Source organism: Coffea arabica, chromosome 6c (genome assembly GCF_036785885.1).
Source record: "Coffea arabica cultivar ET-39 chromosome 6c, Coffea Arabica ET-39 HiFi, whole genome shotgun sequence".
In the NCBI taxonomy this organism is placed as follows: Eukaryota; Viridiplantae; Streptophyta; class Magnoliopsida; order Gentianales; family Rubiaceae; genus Coffea; species Coffea arabica.
The window spans coordinates 54,340,648-54,363,651 of NC_092320.1; the positions used below are offsets into that span (position 1 = coordinate 54,340,648).

The 23,004-nt window shown below is 36.9% G+C and overlaps 1 protein-coding gene across 11 annotated transcripts in view; it reads left to right on the forward strand.

Moving 5' to 3' along the window:
• Window positions 1-6,264, forward strand: part of LOC113691712 (calcium-transporting ATPase 8, plasma membrane-type-like) — a 39,531-nt gene extending 33,267 nt beyond the window's left edge. For all 11 annotated transcript variants that reach the window (XM_027209984.2, XM_027209987.2, XM_027209989.2 and 8 more), the window contains 12 exons: window positions 173-232; window positions 1,711-1,884; window positions 1,986-2,099; window positions 2,776-2,874; window positions 3,128-3,265; window positions 3,497-3,597; window positions 4,222-4,267; window positions 4,389-4,523; window positions 5,227-5,334; window positions 5,412-5,503; window positions 5,708-5,808; window positions 5,904-6,264. In XM_027209984.2, coding sequence (XP_027065785.2) covers window positions 173-232; window positions 1,711-1,884; window positions 1,986-2,099; window positions 2,776-2,874; window positions 3,128-3,265; window positions 3,497-3,597; window positions 4,222-4,267; window positions 4,389-4,523; window positions 5,227-5,334; window positions 5,412-5,503; window positions 5,708-5,808; window positions 5,904-5,908 — 1,173 coding nt within the window. In that variant the 3' untranslated portion in view covers window positions 5,909-6,264. The remainder of the gene's footprint in view (window positions 1-172; window positions 233-1,710; window positions 1,885-1,985; window positions 2,100-2,775; window positions 2,875-3,127; window positions 3,266-3,496; window positions 3,598-4,221; window positions 4,268-4,388; window positions 4,524-5,226; window positions 5,335-5,411; window positions 5,504-5,707; window positions 5,809-5,903) is intronic.
• Window positions 6,265-23,004: the final 16,740 nt, after the last annotated feature.

The window sequence follows — 23,004 nt, forward strand, 5'->3', positions numbered from 1 at the left end:
GACTGGATTCTTGTCTATAGGGTAAATCTAAGGAATACTAAATTTTTTCCCAGTTCATGTCTTCTTCATTTGGGAGTCTGTATGTTCCAGTGCAGTCTCGTCATTTCTTCAGCTTGAGTTTGCCCACCATGGTTCTTAATATGTCACTGATGGTATGCATATTTTGATACAGGATCCTTGCCGGCCAGGTGTTAGAGATGCTGTCCAGCTTTGCAAAAATGCTGGTGTTAAGGTGTATAACTTTTCCTATTTTTTATCTATTTAAGAGTGTGTGAATTGGATGATCATGGGCTATTAGACCAACATACCTGTTAACTGATAGGGCATTATTCTTAGTTTTTTGGTCAATGTAAAGGCTGATATAACTTTTACTTTCACTGATCATGTACTTCATGTCCTACTTGACCTCACAACTTAACATTGAATTTTATTTGTGTTAATGGTGTACTTTCTTTCACATTTAAATCTGTATTAGACGTTTTTGCAAGTTTGAACCCCTATCACTCAAGAAATTCCTTTTTTCCTGTGTAGTCTGTTTTTGCATGTAGACCTTGTTGAGGCAACTTATCACCTAAATTTAGACTGGAAATTTTTATTTGTCCTACCTGGAATATGCTTGAATATCCTAGTCATTTTTTTGGTATTCTTAGAGATTTATGTCTCGGCAGTGTTTACTGCAGAGTTTGCATACTTCCATGAAAAAGCTTCAATGTTTCTCAGAAAGCATATTTCAGCCTTTGCATTATCTTTATTGATTCTCCTCTTTTTGCTGAAAATGAAGTTGCTGGGCATCATCATCTAGTTGTAGTGGATGATTGTTTGAGTTTGTCTTAAATGTGTGATCATACATTTAAACCGCATCTTTGTACTCAGCACAAAAAAGTCCCTAGACCGTCCTGTTTGAACGGGTCAAGTTGGGCCACGTCTTCACCGCTTATGTTTTGAAATATCTTCACCAATACATGCAGATTCATCCTGTCTTCATTAATACTACTGATTACTTGCCAGCTTCCTTTGGCTTAGTGTTGATGGCAATACTGTCCAAGTTTTAGTTTTGGCAAAAGTTTAGCTAGAAAGTTCCTTCCTGCTAAAGGGTGATACTGTATTATTACATAAGCTAAAATAGAAGAACATGCATGCATTGGACAACTGTGCTTGCAATCTTATGCGATAGTAATATTTCAGTGTCAAACTATAAAATTGTTGTCTCTATACATCTATTCTTTTCAATGTTATTTGAAAAGATCAAAAAAGAAAAACAAAAAGAACCTGCCAGATGGTAAATTTGCAACTCCCTTTTCCTAAAGCTTTCCAGCACTTGGTGATTGTGAGCAGTTGGTCTTGGATTTTCGGACATTTTACTTTTGAATGTGCTGTGTTAACCGGCACTAATGTGCCAAGAGCTGTATATTTAGTTTGAATTTTTCTTATGATTTTGTTATGTTGTCTGTCAGGTAGTGACTATGCTAGTTTGTTTTGTTGAATATTTTTGGTAAACCATGAACTTTGGATAACTTCCTTCACTTCTCCAGTTTTCTTTCCTGAATACAACTTTTTGTTTTCGGCATAATATTTAGGGTTTTTTTTTTTGCTCAAGAATGTTTATGCTTCATTAAGATGGGCAAAAATGCAGAGGCATTCTGATTTGTCTTGGAAGTTGTTATCTGGTGGATTTCTCACCATCATGATTAACTCTCCTGGAATTCCTAGGTACGCATGGTCACTGGTGACAATCTCAACACTGCTCGAGCAATTGCTTTAGAATGTGGGATACTAAAGTCTGATGCTGATGCTGATGCTACTGAGCCAAATCTGATTATTGAGGGAAAGGCATTCCGTGCCTTGTCTGAAGAACGAAGACGAGAAGTTGCTGAGAAGATATCTGTAAGATATGTGTATTAAATAGCATCTAAAATTAATTGGCCGCACCTGCATAAATGGATTTAGGAAAGTTGTTCATTGGATTAATTCAATTTGATGCGTAGGTAATGGGAAGATCATCCCCCAATGACAAACTTTTACTTGTGCAAGCATTGAGGAAGAAGCATGTAGTTGCTGTAACCGGAGATGGCACTAATGATGCTCCTGCATTACATGAGGTTTGCTTATTCTGTGGCTGGTGGTAGAAAGTCTATCAACATGTCCTATGACTTGAGTCTCCTGCATTACATCATGTTTTGTGTACTCTGTTACCCTGTCATTGAGTGGGAGTAGTTTTTTAGTTTATATGCAGCATAGGGATCAGTTTATATGCAGCATAGGGATCAGATCCTCAATGTGGGTTTTTGCTGCTGTATTTTTTGAGGAAGGGGGGATTGGTGGTGAAATGTACTTGATTATAAGGAATGGTACATCTGGGAGCCCAAGCATAGTAAATTTAGTGGGGCTTTTGAAAGTGCAGTGGAATTGGTTGATGGGACTTCCACTGCCAGGTTATTTTGGCATTACCGTTCTACTTGTTCTTCGCACCTCCCTATTTAATGTAAAGGCCTTTGTTCTCAACTGATTTTAGATTCTGATTTTGAAAAAGTTATTTTATTGTGTTCTCAACTGTTTTTCATGTTATGATTTTGGATTTTTGGGGCCAAAAAAGCTGCAAAATCAGAAGCATCTATTCTGGTGCTGATTTTGACTTTTAAAATCAGCTTTTACACAATCATAAGCAGTTGAAAAATAAGGCCAAAGAGCATTCGTTGGGTGCTTGGTTTTAATATTGTCTGTGAGAATGGAACCGTTCTCAAGAGTAATTATGGCCTTCATTTTCTTACATTGTAGGCCGACATTGGTCTTGCCATGGGCATCCAAGGAACTGAAGTTGCCAAAGAGAGTTCAGACATCATTATACTGGATGACGACTTTGCTTCTGTGGTAAAGGTGAGGCTACTTTAGTAGTTTGAAAATGCAAATAGATGTTCTTTACATTTTTGTTACCTTTTGGCTTGAACTTTCCTGTTTATGTCCTTTTGTTTTATTCAAACAAGTTCATGATTCTATAATTGAGCTCTGTTGAAAAGTAGGATAAATTATGCATGGCTTGAAAGTCGAAAGAACGTTGTCTTGTCATCATTAACTTTTAGAACTACTTATTTTGTTTAGATCCTGATTTCTGCTTTTCTGTTGACTGCAGGTGGTCCGGTGGGGTAGATCTGTTTATGCCAACATTCAGAAATTTATTCAGTTCCAGCTCACAGTAAATGTTGCAGCTCTAATAATTAATGTTGTTGCTGCTGTTTCTGCTGGTGATGTCCCGCTGAATGCTGTGCAGGTTTAGATCCTTCTCTGTATCTCCTCCCCTCGATCTCACTCGATAACAGGACGAAAATAGAAAATCACTAACATGCATGAAAAAGGAAAAGATCTGAGTCAGTACCTTATGTCTTCGAGTGTGTACCCTTGCATCAGAGCAGGTGTTCGTACTGGTATTTGTGCGCATAAGCTTGTATGCCAATATTAACTTGTTACGTTATTTGATTTGTATATTGATTCGCTTATGCAGCTTCTCTGGGTGAATCTTATCATGGATACTCTTGGTGCACTTGCGCTGGCAACTGAACCACCCACGGATCATCTCATGACCAGACCTCCAGTTCGTCGAAGGTTAGTTTTACTAAAGAATGACAAGAAAGTATTCCAAGTATGCCTTTTGCAGCAGTTGTCTTTTTCAATAATTCTGTGTCTTTTTTGGGGGTAAATTTCTGATTTTGTCAAACCGGGGTAGTAAGATGCATAATCATTTATAGAGGTTTAATTTTTGCTCATTCTTGTTTGGTCGTGGAACTGATTTTTTGGTTGAGCTTGGGGTTTGGCTCAAATAGGCTTGCTTGAGTGTGTTCATTTATGAATGAACTAAGCTTAACACATGACATGATGTTAGTTTATATTAAAGCAGGCCAAGCCAAGCTGAACTTGTGCTTGAACAACTAGTTTCCTTCATGAGCTGAGCTTTAAATACATTCATATGGTTTTGAAGCTTGGGTTAAACATTAATCAAGCCAAGCATGAAATTGAAAAGGCTTGGCTCATCTGGGTCTTAATGTAGCTTTGATAGCAGGATGCCATGGTATTTGTTAGATTTTAAGAATTTGGAAGCAAGATTATATTATTTGTCTTATTAGTTACTACTGCATTGTTGTTATCTTGACTGACTACTCAAGAAACAGTTATTTCTTTAAACTGACTTTATTACAAAATGAATGCTGATTGTATATTTCCTACTGTTAGGGAGCCTCTCGTAACCAATATAATGTGGAGGAACTTGTTGATTCAGGTATTCACGATTTGTTTGGAACTGCTCTGAGCTCTCAGAATTGCTTGAAAGTGGAAAGGAATGAGTTTCCCTGTCTGTAATTTGTCTAACAAGAGCTTTTGATGTCCTTGGAAAATGACAGGCTCTTTATCAAGTGACAGTCCTTCTGATCCTGAATTTCCGTGGCAAAAGTATCCTCCATCTGGAGCATGACAATGCTGATCATGCTAATAAAGTCAAGAATACGCTGATATTCAATGCTTTTGTCCTTTGTCAGGTAATTCATCATTCTAATGACTGGGATTGAATAGAATTTGGATACTGTTGTATAATGCCATGGTTTTAACTTGTTCTATACATACTTGTATGCTTGTTTAGATTATATCCTATAAAGGTGCAATTGCATTCTGGAGTATTTTGTTCATCTGATTTTGAATGACCAACATGGTTAGAAATTTTGGTACATGGTTTTGTGTTGCTTCTTGGGCCAATGTGTATGTAATTAAAATCGAAACTTGGTTCAAATAGTTGGTGAAGCTTTTGCATGCAACTAAACAGTAAACGTGAGGCATGTTGTTCTTGATTGCACATTTGTCTCCCTTGTTATGTCTCTTGCGTGCTTGATGTCAAGATCTCTCACTTTTACTCACTTGAAGGTTTAAAACCTGTTTTTCCAATTAGTCTGATGCAGAATGTTTACAGTAAGGAGGCTAAAGCTTAGAACTTTTCGTGATTGACTGAAAATTTCCATTAAGGAATAAAGAATGTAATGCTGTCTGTTAGAAGTTTGCCAATATTTTAGGTATGATTGTGCAAATTATAGGTTTTTGTATTCTTGGGTGCTTTTTGGGTTGTTTCTTTGCCTAAACTTCTTAAAATATTGCTTATTAAATGCTACATGCGGCTGTCTATTTCAATCTGATACTCTGGTTTATTTCCTCTCACTGAGTACCTGAATGAGCTTGTCATTCAAATCACAGGTTTTTAATGAATTTAATGCTCGAAAACCTGATGAGATCAACGTTTTCAAAGGAGTCACTAAGAACCATCTCTTCATGGGAATAATTGGGCTTACAGTGGTTCTTCAGGTATCATGTTTATCCTTTCTTTTAATTGAGATGTGCACCATATAGTGTCATACTTCTTATGTATCGCTCTTCTATAGGTTGTTATGATCTTCTTTCTCGGTAAATTCACTTCCACGGTTAGACTCAGTTGGAAATTGTGGCTTGTGTCCATAGCCATCGGATTGATCAGGTCAGAGAGATGTTACTATGAATTGTTGGATACATTAGGCTTGCATATAATTAATTGAGTCTATATGTGTGGTGTGTTTGATTCTGTTGTTGGTGACTTGCTGTATAAAATCCCTTCAAACTATGTGGAGTGGATTCTCTTCTCCCTACAAATATGCTGAGTTTACTTGATATTGTTCGTTTTCCTTGTTATATTTGACCACAGCTGGCCTCTTGCTGCTATTGGGAAGTGGATACCTGTCCCAGAGACTCCTCTAGGGGAACTTTTGACAGGAAAAATACGGAAACAGAGAAATGGAGGAGGAGGTAATCTAAGTTCTTGCTCAATATTAAAAAAAAAAAAAAAGCTGACATTTGAACTCGGTATTCACATTAATCTGTTTTACTTCGTTTCTTCACAGATTAAGTACAAGGGCTTAGGACATAGTGAAGGTGTTTTTGTGTTCGAACTTCTCAACTGCAAGTACAGAATACTTTGAAAGAGAGATTTAGGGATCTGACTTTAACCGACTTTAGCCAGCAAATTCCACAGTTTCAGTTCTTTTTGATGGAATTCTCGCCTTATTACTGATGCCAAAGTTTGTTGTTTTGGCTAATAGTCGCTGTAAATGTACACACAGACCGGTGTTTTTAAAATGGGACTGGATCGACCGGTTGAACTGGAATCGAGCATGAAACCTATCCCATTGTAAAGCCGGCCGGAAATAGTAATTTACCCTCAAAAGTGGTAAACCAGCCGAACCAACGGAGTCCGGTTCTCAATTGGTATTGAAATTTGCCAAAAAAAGCCATAGTTTTCACTGGTGTCTAGGTTCGAACTTGGTACATGGTGCACGAGAGTATACGGAAGTAGCCATTGTACTGCAAGCACGATTGGAAATTGTTTAGCACTTAGGGTCCATTTGTTTCGGGTGAAAATGTTTTCCAGGAAAATATTTTTCTAATTTCCTGTGTTTGGTTGCACAAAAGTTAATGAAAACATTTTCTTATGTAAAATATTTTCATTCATCTTATGGAAAATAACTTCCCTTCCAAATCATTTTCTTATGTAAAATATTTTCATTCATCTTATGGAAAACAACTTCCCTTCTAAGTTTACTGAAGTTGTTTTTCGAAATGCATGCATTTCGCCTGTAATATGTTTCAAACTTATTGAAAACATCTTGTAGTATGTTTTTTTTTATAGTGTAAACAGGAGGACTCGAACCCAAGATCTCTTTTTTACACGCCCTTCTCCGTACCATCCAATTCAACCCAACCTTCTTCCTAGTATATTCAAAAAAAAAAAAAAATTCATCTTATGTTAGTAATTAATTATGTATAATAGGGACCTTCTTTTCTAGAGAAACTTTCAGCAATGAGAGTGCAAGATATATGTCACAATAAATATTGTATGTGATTGATATTTGACACTAAATGATCAGTAATTTGTTTATTGCTTAAGGAGATTTTTTATTCAGATATATATTTCTCCAAGATTTTTTTAAGTTAAATAATGAGATAAATTTTCTTATTTTGTATGGGAAGAAGTATATAGTTATAATGTATAGAAAGTAAAGATAAAGATAAAAGTGAAAATATTTCAAAAGTTAAACAAACACCAGAAAAATGAAATAAGAAAATATTTTCAATAAGCTAACCAAACACCTGAAAATGATGAAAGGAAAATGATTTTCATGGAAAATTACTTTCACGGAAAATATTTTTCCAAGGAAAATATTTTATTTCTAACTAAACAGACCCTTAATTCTCTCTCTCTCTCTCTCTGATATCTGCAAAGGAAAAGAAAAAAAAAAAAGAGAAACCCTCAAATACTTGAAACAAACTCTTCCTCGAGCCCCCAGATCTGCCGCCGTCTTCTCGTCTTCCTCACTCTGTAATCTCCATTCTCTCTCCAAAGCAATTTCACTTGCATGACTTTGATTTCTGATTTCCAAGGCTAATATATTCAGTCTCCTCTATAAACTATTCTCCTCTCTCCATTCTCGTGTATAATCACTCTTCACTCGTCTTTTTTTATGGCCACCCTTTCTTTTGATCACTTCTTTACTTCAATCATTTGAAGTTTTCTTTCTTGTGTGTATTTTGAGATTTTTTTTTGTTTTCTGGTTTGAAAATTTCCTTTGTTTTTTGTACGATGGTTTGAACTTTCTTTTTTTTGATGGTTAGAAGAAGGTACAGTAATCAATTTTTACTCTTTTTTCATTTTTCATGACAGGAGAATTTTTTTAGTATATGTAAATGTTGTTTGGAATATATTACTCAAAATAAAGTTTATCTTTTCAATTATACGATCAAAATTATTAAATTTAAACTTGAGCTATATATTTAGGCGATGAGGATAAAGCAAAAGAAGTTGGGGATTGGGAATATCTTTGTGGTAACAGTTATCACTAATTGCTTAGAATATATGTAAAAAAAAAAAAACATCGCACAAATATATTTCTGACACACATCATTTCTTATTCTATACTTGTCGTGCTGACTGGGCACGGTCACAGAATGAATTGTCAGAAATTCTGCAAAAATGTCAGTGGGTAGCAGTCCATAATTTTTTTTTTTAAAAATAGCCTGTCCTGAGCCGTGCTGACTTGGCACGGCTAGGGACAGGTGGGAAAAAAAAAGGGCCAGCAAATGGGATGTATTTGGGGACATGAATTTTGTAGTAAAAGTGAAACGAAAGGCCATACAAATTCGCTGCACCAGCTGCCTTTTTTCTTTCTTTCACTCTTTTCTTTGCTCTTTATTTCTTGGAAGAGATATCTAAACGATTTTATTGCACTAATCCTAATCAAAGATTTTGGTTTTATAACTTAAAGATTTTGCTGTGGAGTCTTATAACACTTAAGTTAGGAAGATCAAATTTTCAAATTGGAAATGGAAGATTATTATATTTTTCAAACTGCAAATTAGTATAATTCTATGTACAATGAAAATTCAATGCTTGCTCAAATTTTTTGACGAACAACATGTGTAAGCTAATATATGAATATTTATATGTAAATTAAATGCAGTTTATACGCGACAAAATTCATGAATAAGAATCCATATATGTAAAATTAATATACATTTTTTTAAAATTTTTGCTAGTAATTAGATACATTTGTGACTAATTGGTATTCAAAGCTAAATTTTAATCACTGAAATGTATGTACTATCCGAATTTGTAGAGACACAACTATCCGACAGGTTGGCTGCCATTGAGATGCGAGGTACTGGAGATATTCCCAATAGGGCTTCAAGTGCTCAGAGTGTTGAGCATGATGCAGATGATGAGGGGTATCATTCTAACACCTCATTCCGATCAAGGAAAAGCCACAGGGAAGCGAGGGAAGGTCGAGACCGACCTAGGAGAACCGATGACAATCTTGGTTCCATCAAGACTAAGATGCCTACCTTTCATGGAAAAAATGATCCTGAAGCTTATTTGGATTGGGTTAGGCGAGTTGAGCAAGTGTTTGAAGTCCACAACTACTCTGAAGAGAAAAAGGTGAAATTTGCGGCTATTGAATTTGAAGATTATGCATCCATTTGGTGGGAGCAAGTATGTGCCATAAGAAGGAGAAATAGGGAACCACCAATTGACACTTGGGCTGAAATGAAGCAAGTGATGAGGAAGCGATTTGTACCCTTCCATTATACCACGGACTTGTACAATCGGCTCCAACGACTCACTCAAGGTTCTAATTCGGTTGATGAGTACCACAAACAAATGGAGATAGCGATGATAAGGGCCAATGTCCAAGAGGATCCGGAAGCAACCATGGCAAGGTTCCTTAATGGATTAAATCCTGAAATTAGGAAGAAAGTTGAGCTTCAAGACCACTTTGAACTTCAACAAATGGTGTCGTATGCAGAGAAGGTGGCAAAGCAAGCCTTACCTCTAAAGACACCTAGCGGCCGAATCACTACATCCTCTTTCACTCCTTGGAAAAGAAATCAATTGCCAACATCCAGTGCTAGGCCAAGGCAAGGTAATAGAGAGAGGGAAAACAAGCGGATGGAACAACCGTCCCATCCGAGTGCAACTTCTTCTAAACCAACCCCGCGGCCGACTCTTCCAGGAGCAAATACATCTACCAACCAGCCAAAGGCATGTTTCAAATGCAAGGGAATTGGCCACCTCATGGCTCAATGCCCTAACCGAAACATCATGTATATGAATGAAGAGGGAATGTGGCAAAACGAAGGGGAGGAGGAATATGTGGACATGCCATTGCTTGAAGAAGAGGGGAAGGATGATGACCTGGTTGAAATAGAAGAGGACCCCGTGGCTCGAGCTATGGTGACTATGAGAGTGCTAAATGCACAAGCTCAAGAAGATGATCTCCAACGGACCAACATTTTTCATACAAGATGCAAAATTGGAGATGAGGTATGTCTCATGATCATTGATAGTGGCTCTTGTACTAATTGCGTAGCTCCTGACTTTGTTGAGCAAAAACACCTTCCATGGACTTACCACCTTAAACCCTATAGACTATCTTGGTTAAATGATGGGGGGGAAGTCAAGGTGACCAAACAAGCTTTAATCGCTTTTTCTATTGGTCGGTACAAGGACCAAGTTTTATGTGATGTAATTCCTATGCAAGCTAGTCATGTCTTGTTGGGACGTCCTTGGGAGTATGATAGACAGGCTGATCATATTGGACTTACCAATAAATATAAGTTCATTATGGACAACCTCAAAATCACTCTTTCACCATTGACACCTACACAAGTGTATGCAGAACAATTGCATTTAAAAAAAGAGAGAGAGAAAAGGCGACCGAAAGAAACAAAGAAAAAGCCGAATGAGAGAGAGAATGAGGGAAAAAAGAAAGTAGAAGCCGAGTTGAGTGAAAAAGGAAATTCGAGTGGAAAAAAACTCAGTGAGGCCGAGAGCTTGAAGGTGAAAAAAAGGAACTTCTATGCAAGTGTGCGTGAGGTAGATATGGCTTTGAATGCACAAAGTCTTCTCGTAGTACTTCTGTACAGGGAAGCTGATTATTCTTCTTTTTACACACTAGACATAACCAATTCTCTTCCTAGTGCAATCTACTCTCTTTTGCAGGAATTCAAGGATGTGTTTTCGGAGGAACTACCGAAAGGATTACCTCCAATTCGAGGTATTGAACATCAAATCGACTTTGTTCTTGGAGCAATTCTACCAAATCGACCAGCCTATAGAGCAAATCCGGAGGAAACAAAGGAAATCCAAAGGCAAGTCGATTCCTTCCTTGAAAAGGACCAGGTTCGTGAATCTCTTAGTCCCTGTGCATTTCCCGTTATTTTAGTACCTAAGAAAGAAGAGACTTGAAGAATGTGTACAGATTGTCGTGCAATTAATAAAATTACTGTTAAGTATCGTCATCCCATTCCTAGGCTAGACGATATGTTAGAAGAATTGCATGGAGCAATCATTTTCACTAAAATTGACTTAAGATCTGGTTATCATCAAATAAGGATAAAAGAAGGTGACGAATGGAAAACTGCTTTCAAAACGAAGTATGGTCTTTATGAGTGGCTTGTGATGCCTTTCGGCTTAACAAATGCCCCAAGTACTTTCATGAGATTAATGAACCATGTTTTAAAACATTTTCTTGGAAAGTTCGTTGTTGTTTATTTTGATGATATATTGATCTTTAGCAAGTCTTTAGAAGAGCATGTTGAGCATTTGCGACTTGTTTTAAGTGCCCTGCGTGAAAATAGGTTATTTGCTAACCTGAAAAAATGTGTCTTTTGCACTCCTGAGATTAACTTTCTTGGTTATATTGTTGGTGCAAATGGCATAAGTGTTGATCCCGCCAAGGTAAAGGCTATCATGGAGTGGCCGACTCCAACCAATGTGTCTCAGGTAAGGTCTTTTCATGGTCTTGCAAGTTTCTATAGGAGATTTGTTAAAGACTTTAGCACTATTGCAGCACCTTTGAATGAGATAGTTAAAAAGAATGTGGGGTTTCAATGGGGAAAAGAGCAAGAAGAGTCGTTTAATAAGCTTAAAAATTTGTTAACTTCAGTACCTATTCTTGCTTTGCCTAATTTTGATGTGATGTTTGAAGTTGAATGTGATGCTAGTGGGATTGGCATCGGAGCTGTTTTACATCAAAATAATAGGCCCTTGGCATATTTCAGTGAGAAGTTGAGTGGGGGAGCTCTTAATTACCCTACTTATGATAAAGAATTGTATGCTGTTGTGCGTGCTCTTGAAGTGTGGCAGCATTATCTTATGCCTAAGGAATTTGTGATACATACTGATCATGAATCAATTAAATTCCTTAAGGGGCAGGGTAAGTTGCATAAAAGACATGCGAAATGGATTGCATTTATTGATTCCTTTCCATATATCATTAAGTATAAGAAGGGAAAAGATAATGTCGTTGCGGATGCATTGTCTAGAAGGTATATTTTGATCACTAACCTGAGCACTAAGTTACTTGGTTTTGAGCACATTAAAGACTTGTATGCACATGATGCTGATTTTTCTAATGTGTTTCAAGCTTGTGAACATGCTGCATTTCAAAAGTTTTATAGGCATGAAGGCTTCTTGTTCAAAGAAAATCGCCTATGTATTCCCAACTGTTCACTTAGGGAATTACTTGTTAGAGAAGCCCATGGCGGAGAGTTGATGGGGTATTTCGGTATTGATAAAACTCTTGACATTTTGCATGAGCATTTCTATTGGCCTAAAATGAGGCGTGACATTGCTAACATTTGTGATAAGTGTTTAAAGTGTAAGCAGGCAAAGTCAAGGAGTAACCCTCATGGATTGTATACTCCTCTACCCGTACCTCATGCTCATTGGACAGACATATCCATGGATTTTGTGCTTGGTTTACCAAGATCTTCTACAGGTATGGATAGTATCTTTGTTGTAGTGGATAGATTTTCTAAAATGGCACATTTTATCCCTTGTAGGAAAACAAATGATGCGCGCCATGTTGCTGATTTATTCTTCAAGGATGTGGTCAGATTGCATGGAGTACCGCGTACTATTGTAAGTGATAGGGATGTGAAATTCTTAAGCTATTTCTGGAAATCACTTTGGGGAAAGTTGGGAACTAAGTTGCTGTTTTCTACTTCTAGTCATCCCCAAACGGATGGTCAGACTGAGGTAACCAATCGAACCCTTGGTGCTCTACTTCGAGGCATTGTTCAAAAGAACTTGAAGAAGTGGGAAGAATGTTTGCCTATTGCCGAGTTTGCATATAACCGAACCACTCATTCTACTACCAATCATTCCCCTTTTGAAATTGTTTATGGGTTTCAGCCGCTAACCCCTCTAGATTTATCACCTATTCCTGTTAATGAGTGTTTAAGCGCAGATGGTGTCAAAAAGGCAGAAGCTGTTCGAACCTTGCATGAGAGAGTTCGAGCTCAAATTGAGAAGAAAAATGCGCAAAATGCACAACATGCAAATAAGGGTAGAAAACATGTTGTATTCGAACCCGGTGATTGGGTTTGGGTGCACATGAGGAAGGAAAGGTTTCCAGCATCTCGACGGACCAAGTTACATCCAAGAGGCGACGGACCTTTTCGAGTACTAGAGAGGATCAACGACAATGCATACAAATTGGAACTTCCAAGTGAGTATGGCATAAGCACATCTTTTAATGTATCTGACCTATCTCCTTTTGGCTTTGATACAGACTTTGAAGATTCGAGGACGAATCCTTTCGAGGAGGGAGGGAATGATGCAGATACGGGTGCGCAACAACTTCAACCTTGGGTCAAGGACAACATTGACGGTCCGATGACAAGATCAAGATCCAAGAAGGTGAAGGAAGCTTTACAAGCCTTGATCATTCACCATACAAGCAAGGAGGAAGTTAGGTTTGAAGATTTGATGGATCATGACGTTACCTTGTTCACTTGTACGTTTGAAGTGAAGGAATGATCTCATACTTGTTAGTTTAGTTGGTAGTTATTTTAAGACTGTCTAGTTTAGTAGTTGTTAGGCGTTAAGTATTTTATTACTTATTGGGCCTTATCGGAAAGTTTTAAAGAGCTGACTCTTTAAGCCCTTTATGCGGACCAAATTTCTTTCAGGTTTATGTGGGCCGGATTTTTGCCCTAGTTTAGCCTATAAAAAAGGCACCTCTTGTATGAGGACGGACAGAATATTTTACAACCAAAAATCGTGAGAAATTTTCCTTCAAGTTCTTAATCGAACTTACTCTTGAATTCTTGAGTTTATGGCTTAGGATTCAAATCAGACTTTATCGATTAGCTTGTTCCCTAATCGTGGTGTCGCTTCATCCATCCTTATTTGCTTAAGGTTGCTGATTACCTTTGTGTGTCAGAGGTCTTGAGTTCATGAGAACAATCGAGTTCAATTTCTGTTGGGAGAAAAGATCCAACTCTGATAATTACAAGGTTGGGAGGTTCTAGGAGGGTCTGCCCCTAGGGTTGCCTTATCAGTAAGTGTCAATATATTCGAACTCAAGACAATTGTATAATGTAAATGTTAATATAGGTAATTATATATTTACATACATTTCAGTGATTAAAATTTAGCTTTGAATACCAATTAGTCACAAATGTATCTAATTACTAGCAAAATTTTAAAAAATGTATATTAATTTTACATATATGGATTCTTATTCATGAATTTTGTCGCGTATAAACTGCATTTAATTTACATATAAATATTCATATATTAGCTAACACATGTTGTTCGTCAAAAAAATTTGAGCAAGCATTGGATTTTCATTGTACATAGAATTATAATAATTTGCAATTTGAAAAATATAATAATCTTCCATTTCCACTTTGAAAATTTGATCTTCCTAACTTAAGTGTTATAAGACTCCACAACAAAATCTTTAAGTTATAAAACCAAAATCTTTGATTAGGATTAGTGCAATAAAATCGTTTAGATATCTCTTCCAAGAAATAAAGAGCAAAGAAAAGAGTGAAAGAAAGAAAGAGGGCAGCTAGTGCAGTGAATTTGTATGGCCTTTCGTTTCACTTTTGCTACAAAATTCATGTTCCCAAATACATCCCATTTGCTGGCCCTTTTTCTTTTCCTGCTTGTCCCCAGCCGTGCCCAATTAGTACGGCTCGGGACAGACTAATTAAAAAAAAAATTGTGGGCCGCTGACTCACTGACATTTTTGCAGAGTTTTTGACAATTCGTTCTGCGGTCGTGCCCAATCAGCACGGCAAGTATAAAATGAAAAATGGTGTGTGTCAGAGATACATTTGTGCGATGTTTTTTTTTTTTAACATATATTCTAAGCAATTAGCCCGTAATCATTAGTCACCATGGATCATCACTAATTTTTTCAGATTTTTTATTTAAAAAAGTGAACTGGTGACTTGGCCAGTTGAACCATTGAGCTGGAAAAGGGAATTGGTAACTCGATCGGGTCAGTCCATGGATTGTACGCACTGAGCTGCTCCATGTGGGAGAGTTAATATACCATGTTAAGTGCAATTATACACATTTTGCTGTCTGAATTTGGTGGAGGATTTTTTGGATTCTTATATGAAGCGATGGTTGTTCTAGTTTTACTTTCTTTTTTTTTTCCTTTTAATTTTTAGATTAATCTGTTATACACTAACAGTGTGTACACTGTTAATTTTAGATGAATGACAACTAATGTAGATTTGAACTTGAAATTTAAATTTTGAATATGTGTAATACATTCAGCGGTGATGATGCCTACAATGTCAGTGTATGTGAGATTTACACTTACTTTTTATGCCTGTTGAACAAGTGTAGGGGTATTGTATAGCTCTACTGGTATCATCATCCCATTGGCCAATGATCCAGAAATGAGAAAAGGAGTAGGAGGGTTGTAGGTTGGAAGAGATTTGAGAATCGTCAAATGAACATAGTTAAAGATATCTAAGTTGTCTCTAGAAAATCCATTTACTACAAAAGATATTTTTGTAGTTCACCTTTTGGACCCATGACAACTAGGTTGGAACAATTCATTACCATGTCGCCGACACAGGATTTCGTCTTCAAGCTTTAACATTTTGGCACTCTCAATTCAAAAGGCAAGAGACTAAAACGAGAAAGTGTTTATACCCTACTTGATCCGTCCAGTATCCAAGCTCTCTGACGTGAGACGGATCTAGACGAACACCAAGTTGGGATGATTTGCGGAACTTTGACCCTTCTAGAATCACGAGCCACGAACTAAGGAGATTCCTTAACCCACGACTAGCCACTTTAGTGAACCAAAAGTATAGATAGAAGAACGCCACAATCAAGGAGACTACTTGATTGATAAGTTCGTTGAACAACTTGAGATTAATTCTCAAGTATTCAAAGGAAATTCTCTTGAAGCAAGAGAGAGTGAATAAACTCACAATTATGTTATAAAATCTGAATTCTCCCCTAATGAATGAAAACCTAGGCTATATATAGCCTTACAAGACAAAACCCTAACTCGGCTAGGCTAGGCCTTTGGCCCGATTCCACTACTCAAATCCACTATCTAATGGTCAGCTTATAATTGATCCAATGAAGGCTTTAAGCTGGCCCAACATAACCCAATAAAAGCTAATTAACCAACTTAAGTTATAGTGAGCCTAGACTCTATAAATCGGATCCAACTCAACATGAGGTCTTGGACCGAATTTATTCCTAGCAAATAAAATAGAAATCTAGAAAATAAACTACTAACTATTACAAGACAAAACCCTAACTCGGCTAGGCTAGGCCTTTGGCCTGATTCCACTACTCAAATCCACTATCTAATGGTCAACTTATAATTGATCCAATGAAGGCTTTAAGCTGGCCCAACATAACCCAATAAAAGCTAATTAACCAACTTAAGTTATAGTGAGCCTAGACTCTATAAATCGGATCCAACTCAACATGAGGTCTTGGACCGAACTTATTCCTACCAAATAAAATAGAAATCTAGAAAATAAACTACTAACTATTACTAAAAGATTCAATCTCTTGCAGCCCAAAACATGGCCCATAAGCGGCCCATATTTCGTATCATTCCCCTCCTCTTGAAAAAGATTTGTCCTCAAATCGTGTTTGGAAATGAATAGTACTACAAGAATTGGTAGTATGAAACTTCAAATCTCCACATATTGGCTCTCTTAGAATGAATGATACTTGCATACGTCATGATTATTGTAATTCGGTGCACATGTCTCTTGGTCAGCTTGAAAATGCTCACAATCTGCCATGGGAAACTCAAGGCTTGACTCCAACCACTCCAAAGCTCTCTAATCAGTCCTGTGTCATGAATGGTCAACTTTGGACCTACACAATAAATCACACGATTAGCATTTGTAGGTATAAAATCACTTGATAGCTTTCCATTCACATTCACAAGATAAGGATCTTCATAGTGATGCTCAATCAGGTTAGAAAAGTCCCGGACATGATTTTGCAAAGTTACAAAATTCATTGCAAGTTGTTGTTGGTATGGCCTATCTTGCACAAATGGAGTAAGATCGAGATAGGCAGCTTCTGAACCTTCAAATTGAAGAATAAAATCAGGTTGTAAGGAATCAGAATTTGGACCAATGAGGAAAGGATTGTCACCAACAAAATAAGAAGGAAATTTATAACAAGTTTCAAGTGTAGAAACTCCCTTTGAAACTTCATTATTCCTCCCAACAAGCAAATCAGGCTCATGGTTGACGTTGAACATCAGTGGATGACAAAGAGAGACAACACTTAAGGTGCAAACTCCATGAAAAGTTTGATATTCACCAATGGATTTAGGCATAGAACATGCCAAGATCAACTCAATTTTTCCTTGCTTAACCTGCATAAAGGTAGAAACACTAAACAAAGTAGAGTCAAGATCGTTAGAAAAAACATATGATCTCACATCCTTTCTCGCAATCAACTTACTCTTAGAATTTTTTATCTCTTTCTCATGCTCAGTAGCTGACTTTTTCCCCTCATTATTCTCAACCTCTTTCTCCTTTTCAACTCCCTCGAATTTTACCTCTTCAGTCACAATTCGCTCCTCCAGCTCTTTCTTCATACTATAACGCTCATGCTCACTCTTCATGTATGCTAGATCAATACAAAGTTGCTTAGAGTTAAGCGACACAAGCCTGGTACGACGGCCATTAAATGTGAAGGAATACTTATTAGTATATCCATCATATTTGACTTCTCGATTAAACATCCACCATTGGCCCAACAGCACATGCGTCACTTGAATGGGAACCACATCACACAACACCTCATCCACGTATTGACCAATACGAAAAGGAACAAGTGTGTGCTTAGTAATCCAAATATCACCACTATCACTTTGCAACTTGTAAGGTCGAAGATGATCAATGGTTGGAAGATTCAATTTCTCAACCAAGACAGTACTTGCGAGATTAACTTCACAACCCTTATCAATGGCTAAGCTGCAAACTTTATCCTTGATATGGCAACGTGTATAAAACCAATCATTTTTTTGAGCTTTGATGATTTCCAATTGCTCAGTTATCTCACGCAATGCCACAGTATTTACTCCTTTAGGCACAAGATGGTGAAGCTCCAGTTGAGCATTCGTTTGTCTCATACTTTTATTACCTGCAAAACTCAACAAAAATTAGTAGAACAGTCCTCACTCGCTTCCTTACGTGTTTCACTCCTCTCGTGTTTTCACTCAAGTGTGTATGGCACTCTAATGCTCTCACCAATTCACTTCTCAAACCACTTGTTTGTTTCCTTTGAAGAAATCAGAAATTTTCTCAAGGAAGTTCAATCAAACTTTAATCAATATAGCTCCCAATTGTATCAAAGGAACAAGGAAACAAAAAGTAGAAATGGAAAGCTCAAGTAATGAATAAGGAATGGAAGAGGAAAAAATTGATGTACAAAGAAAAAGAAAGTCCAAGTACGATGATGGAGTTCCCAAGTGCTTTACTTAATTGCCCAATTGATTTTTGGAAACAAGTTAGGTGTTGGACTTATTTGGAAATTTCCTTAAAGTCGGCTAACCAAACAGAATTATGCTTAAAAAATTTCCAGATTCCCTCTCCAAAAACCTTCCTAAAGTCGGCTATAACAAATCAGAATTGTTCTCAAAAAAATTCCAGATTTCCTTCTCTTTTGAAACCTTCCAAAGTCGGCTGCAAAACAGAATTTGGTAGCTTAAAAATTTCCAGATTTCTGCTCCTTTTAAACCTTCCAAAGTCGGCTGCAAAACAGAATTTGGTAGCTTCCTAACCCCAAAATTTTCCAGAATTGCCTCTTCTTAAATCCCCTCAAAATTTTCGTCCCTTACTCTCCCTCAAGAACAACAATTCGGCCCTCCCCTCTTTGCTCCACACAAAGACAGTTTTGACGCTTGGTGCTAAACAATGGCTTCACAAGATGACACAAGCAACGTCACCCAAGAATACCCCAAGCGGCCTGCTCAAGAAACTCCCAAGAGGTTTACTCCTAAGCCAAGAAAACCCCGTATGGATGCAAGGACGTACAAGAAACTGTTTATACGTAGGGGGGTGCAAATCTTCAAGAATCAAGATGGTCAAGATCCTCAAAAAACTCAACGGGTGATACAAGTGATCAAGGCTCAAGGTGTGCAAGATTTTCAAGAGGAGGTTGGTCAAAACTTTTGAGTAGTCTTTTCTTGATGTAATTTTCTGGTTTGTTTTTTTTTTTTTTGACTCTAAGAACACACAATTACTCGGCTGTTTTTTTTTTGGGTAGAATTCCAGAATTTAATGTCAATCCAATGTTCTCCTTCAATCCTCCAATAATTATCAAGACATGTATCAAAGTTTCAAGACTTCAAGATTAGTTTCAAGAAACTCAAGAAACCCTAGATTATGGTAGTCCCTCTCCAAGATTCCAACCCCAAACAAGTTCAACCACAAAATCAGTTTAGGAAATTAATTAAAACAACTTGGTGGAATAAACTAAAGTTTGGACAGATTTGGCAAGAAACTTGCGCCCAAGGAAACCCTAGCGGCTGGATTTTTTTTTTTTTTTTTTACTCTAAACCAACACAAAACTTCAAGAACAATATAACAAGACACCAAAATAAGAAAGAAACACAAGTTATGAACAAAAGTTTTTTTTCGGGATGAACAGTATCGCTACAGTAGCGGTGAACAGTATCGCTACAGTGCGCCACGGTGAACAGTATCGCTACAGTAGCGATGAACAGTATGATGCTACAGTACTTTTTTTTTTTTTTTTTTTTTTTGTAATAACAATCGGACTTGACACAAAGGAAGACACGACCAGAATTGCAAAATAAAATTGACTAGAAAGCTTACGAACAAACTCAACGGGATATACTTGATGTCGTCGACTAGCTCTGATACCAACTGACGTGAGACGGATCTAGACGAACACCAAGTTGGGATGATTTGCGGAACTTTGACCCTTCTAGAATCACGAGCCACGAACTAAGGAGATTCCTTAACCCACGACTAGCCACTTTAGTGAACCAAAAGTATAGATAGAAGAACGCCACAATCAAGGAGACTACTTGATTGATAAGTTCGTTGAACAACTTGAGAATCATTCTCAAGTTGTTCAACGAACTTATCAATCAAGTAGTCTCCTTGATTGTGGCGTTCTTCTATCTATACTTTTGGTTCACTAAAGTGGCTAGTCGTGGGTTAAGGAATCTCCTTAGTTCGTGGCTCGTGATTCTAGAAGGGTCAAAGTTCCGCAAATCATCCCAACTTGGTGTTCGTCTAGATCCGTCTCACGTCACTCTCTATCTTTGTATTTATTTATATGTATACCATCTTTAAAAGTGCTATAGGTCTTGTTGGTTGAGTGTTAGGAGAAATTGTTTGAGTTTTCATTATGTACAAAATATCTCATTTGTGATAGCTTTTGCAAAGTTTATCAATTATAAATTGAGATCACCATTAAAACAAAATTAATGTCCAAATAAACAGTTGTTGCCGACCATTAAGCTCCATTTTGATTTATACTTTGTGTCAAAATTTCTCACAACCAAAATACTCCACAAACTCAGCTCAAGAAATAGTAAAAACTTGTTGGTTGAAATCCCATGAGAGCATACTAGTACTATATTTTCTATTAAGAACAAGTTCTTATCCCGTGCACTTGCACGAATTATTTTTTTTATTTAACTTATTATTAACTTAAATCTCGAAAACAAAGACATTCATTTAGTAGATAAACTTTGTAACCTCTTCAAAGAGTGTAATTATCCAAAAATAGTTTGAAACATTTAAAAGGATATGCTAAAATTAAAAATTACAATAGGGATAGGCATGAATATTGAACAACATATTTTATACATTGGATCCAAAGTCAAAGTAGTTAAAAAAATCAACACAATATTTTATTTGTTTAAATTCTCTAACCTAAATATACTGAACAAAAGCATATAATGATTAAACAATCTTCTTGAATAAAAAATAGAAATTCTTCTTAAATAGTTCATTTGCACAATAGTTAGCCAGTTGCATCATTATTGTAATTCGCGTCGATGTAGACAAAAAAAAAAAAAAAAAAGAAACATAGGTTTATTGGTTCTATGAAAACAATATTTCCTTATTGCAAAAGTATAAAAAAGAAGGAAAAAAAAAGTATAATAACAACCTAAGACACTTAAAGACAATTCTTGAAGTACCAAAAATTTTTAAAACTGTTTGCACTGCCCCCATCTGGTGACCAATAGCTAAATTAATGAAGAAGTTATCGCGTTAACAGTAAGGCAAAGTAAAATCCCAAACATTTCCTCACCAAAGAAAGCAAAAGTGAAAAATAAATCCTGAAAATGTCAAACCATATGAGTATAATGTTCTTTTTTCTTATATTTTTTTCTCTTATTTATGCAATACCTTCAATATTAGGAACCAAATTCTTCCTGCAACAAAAACAATATATAAAGAAAAAGAAAAAGGTATAAATATACTTTGATACGAATATCCCACAAGGTAAAAATAAAAAAAGATTTTTTAGCACTAAAAGTTCCATCAGGCACTAACATAAGGCCACATTCGCAAATGCGCAATTAATTTTGCTCTTTAGACTTTGCTTTATGAACCTAACCAAAGAATATCTTCTTAAAAACTAAACTAAAATTCACATAAAAGAAACCCATTAGTTACCATAAACAGAAAGCTTTTAGAGTAAAAAAAAAAAAAGATCCAATCTGACCGAATGCAATAGGAACAAATAATTTGGAAATAAAAATATTCCAATATGACATGAGGAAATTGCAACAAAAAAGTTTGAAACAATAAAATTAACATTCACTATACAAAAAGATAAAAAAAATTACTTAGGTAATGTGTATTTAATAGATTGAAGGGTTAGAATCCTTCTCCCTTCTCTCTCAGGATTTTGAATATTGAAGTTTGAAGTTTTAGGGTTAAGCATCCATGGCTGTTTGATACAGAAGACAGAAAGGGGACCAAAAGCTCCCTACCAGAAGAGATGAAAAAAATGGAGAACACCTCTTGGTGGCGAGGGAGTCGATATTATTGTTGATGATCAGAGTTTAGAAAAGAGATTTGGGAAAAGGAATTTGTTACAAACTATTCGATGATATTCCCTGGGCACTATTGATCCTTTATACTAGTAGAGAGGCAGTGCAAGTGGAGTTAGTTATAACTAACTTCATTTGCCATTCCTTGCTATTTCTGGTGCCATGCATGTGATCAGCACGTAATCTTCCCATGCATGACCTTACTAATTTTGTTAATTGGTTACATACCAGCTAAACAGAAAAACAAACGTAGAAGAAGATAACAAAGTTAAAAAATGCCCAAAATACCCATGGTCAATATTTGTGTACGTAACAGATGCTCCCTCCTGAGAAAGTCCTTGTCCTCAAGGACTAAAGGCAGAGAACTTCTGTTTTAAGTCGTGCAAGAACTCCCATGTTGCATCCTCTGGAAATGAATTACTCCATTGGACTAAAACCTGAGTTGCTGCCTGATTCCCTTTCTTCGCAATGCGCCTATCCAGAATAGCAACTGGTTCGATCAGCAGTTGACCTTGATCGTTGATTGCAGCTGGTAAGTGGGGTGCGACAGTCTGAGATCCTATCTTCTTTTTCAATAATGATACGTGGAAGGTTGGATGGATGCGTGCATAATCAGGGAGTTGCAGTTTGTAGGCCACTTTCCCTATTCTTTCTATGACTGGAAAAGGTCCAAAATACCTTGGAGCAAGCTTCTGACAACTGGATGATTTGAGGGAATGTTGTTTATATGGGTGTAATTTGACATAAACCATGTACCCAACTGTGAATTCTCGATCAGTCCTAATTCGATCAGTCCTACGGGCATCCGCAATTTGCTTCATGCGATGTTGAGCCTTCTGAAGGTTGTGCTTAAGGAGGTGCAGTACTTTTTCCCTTGCAGCCAAGCTTCTATCCACGGCCTCTACCACAGACGAACCAGGAAGGTAAGGAACATGGAGAGGGGGTAGCTGCCCATAAACCACTTGAAAGGGAGTGATTTTTGTAGCCGAGTGGTAGTTCGTGTTGTACCAGAATTCAGCTAGGGGCAGCCAAGAATACCATGTACGAGGCTGTTCACTTGTCATGCATCGTAGATACCCTTCCAAGCACCTATTTACCACCTCAG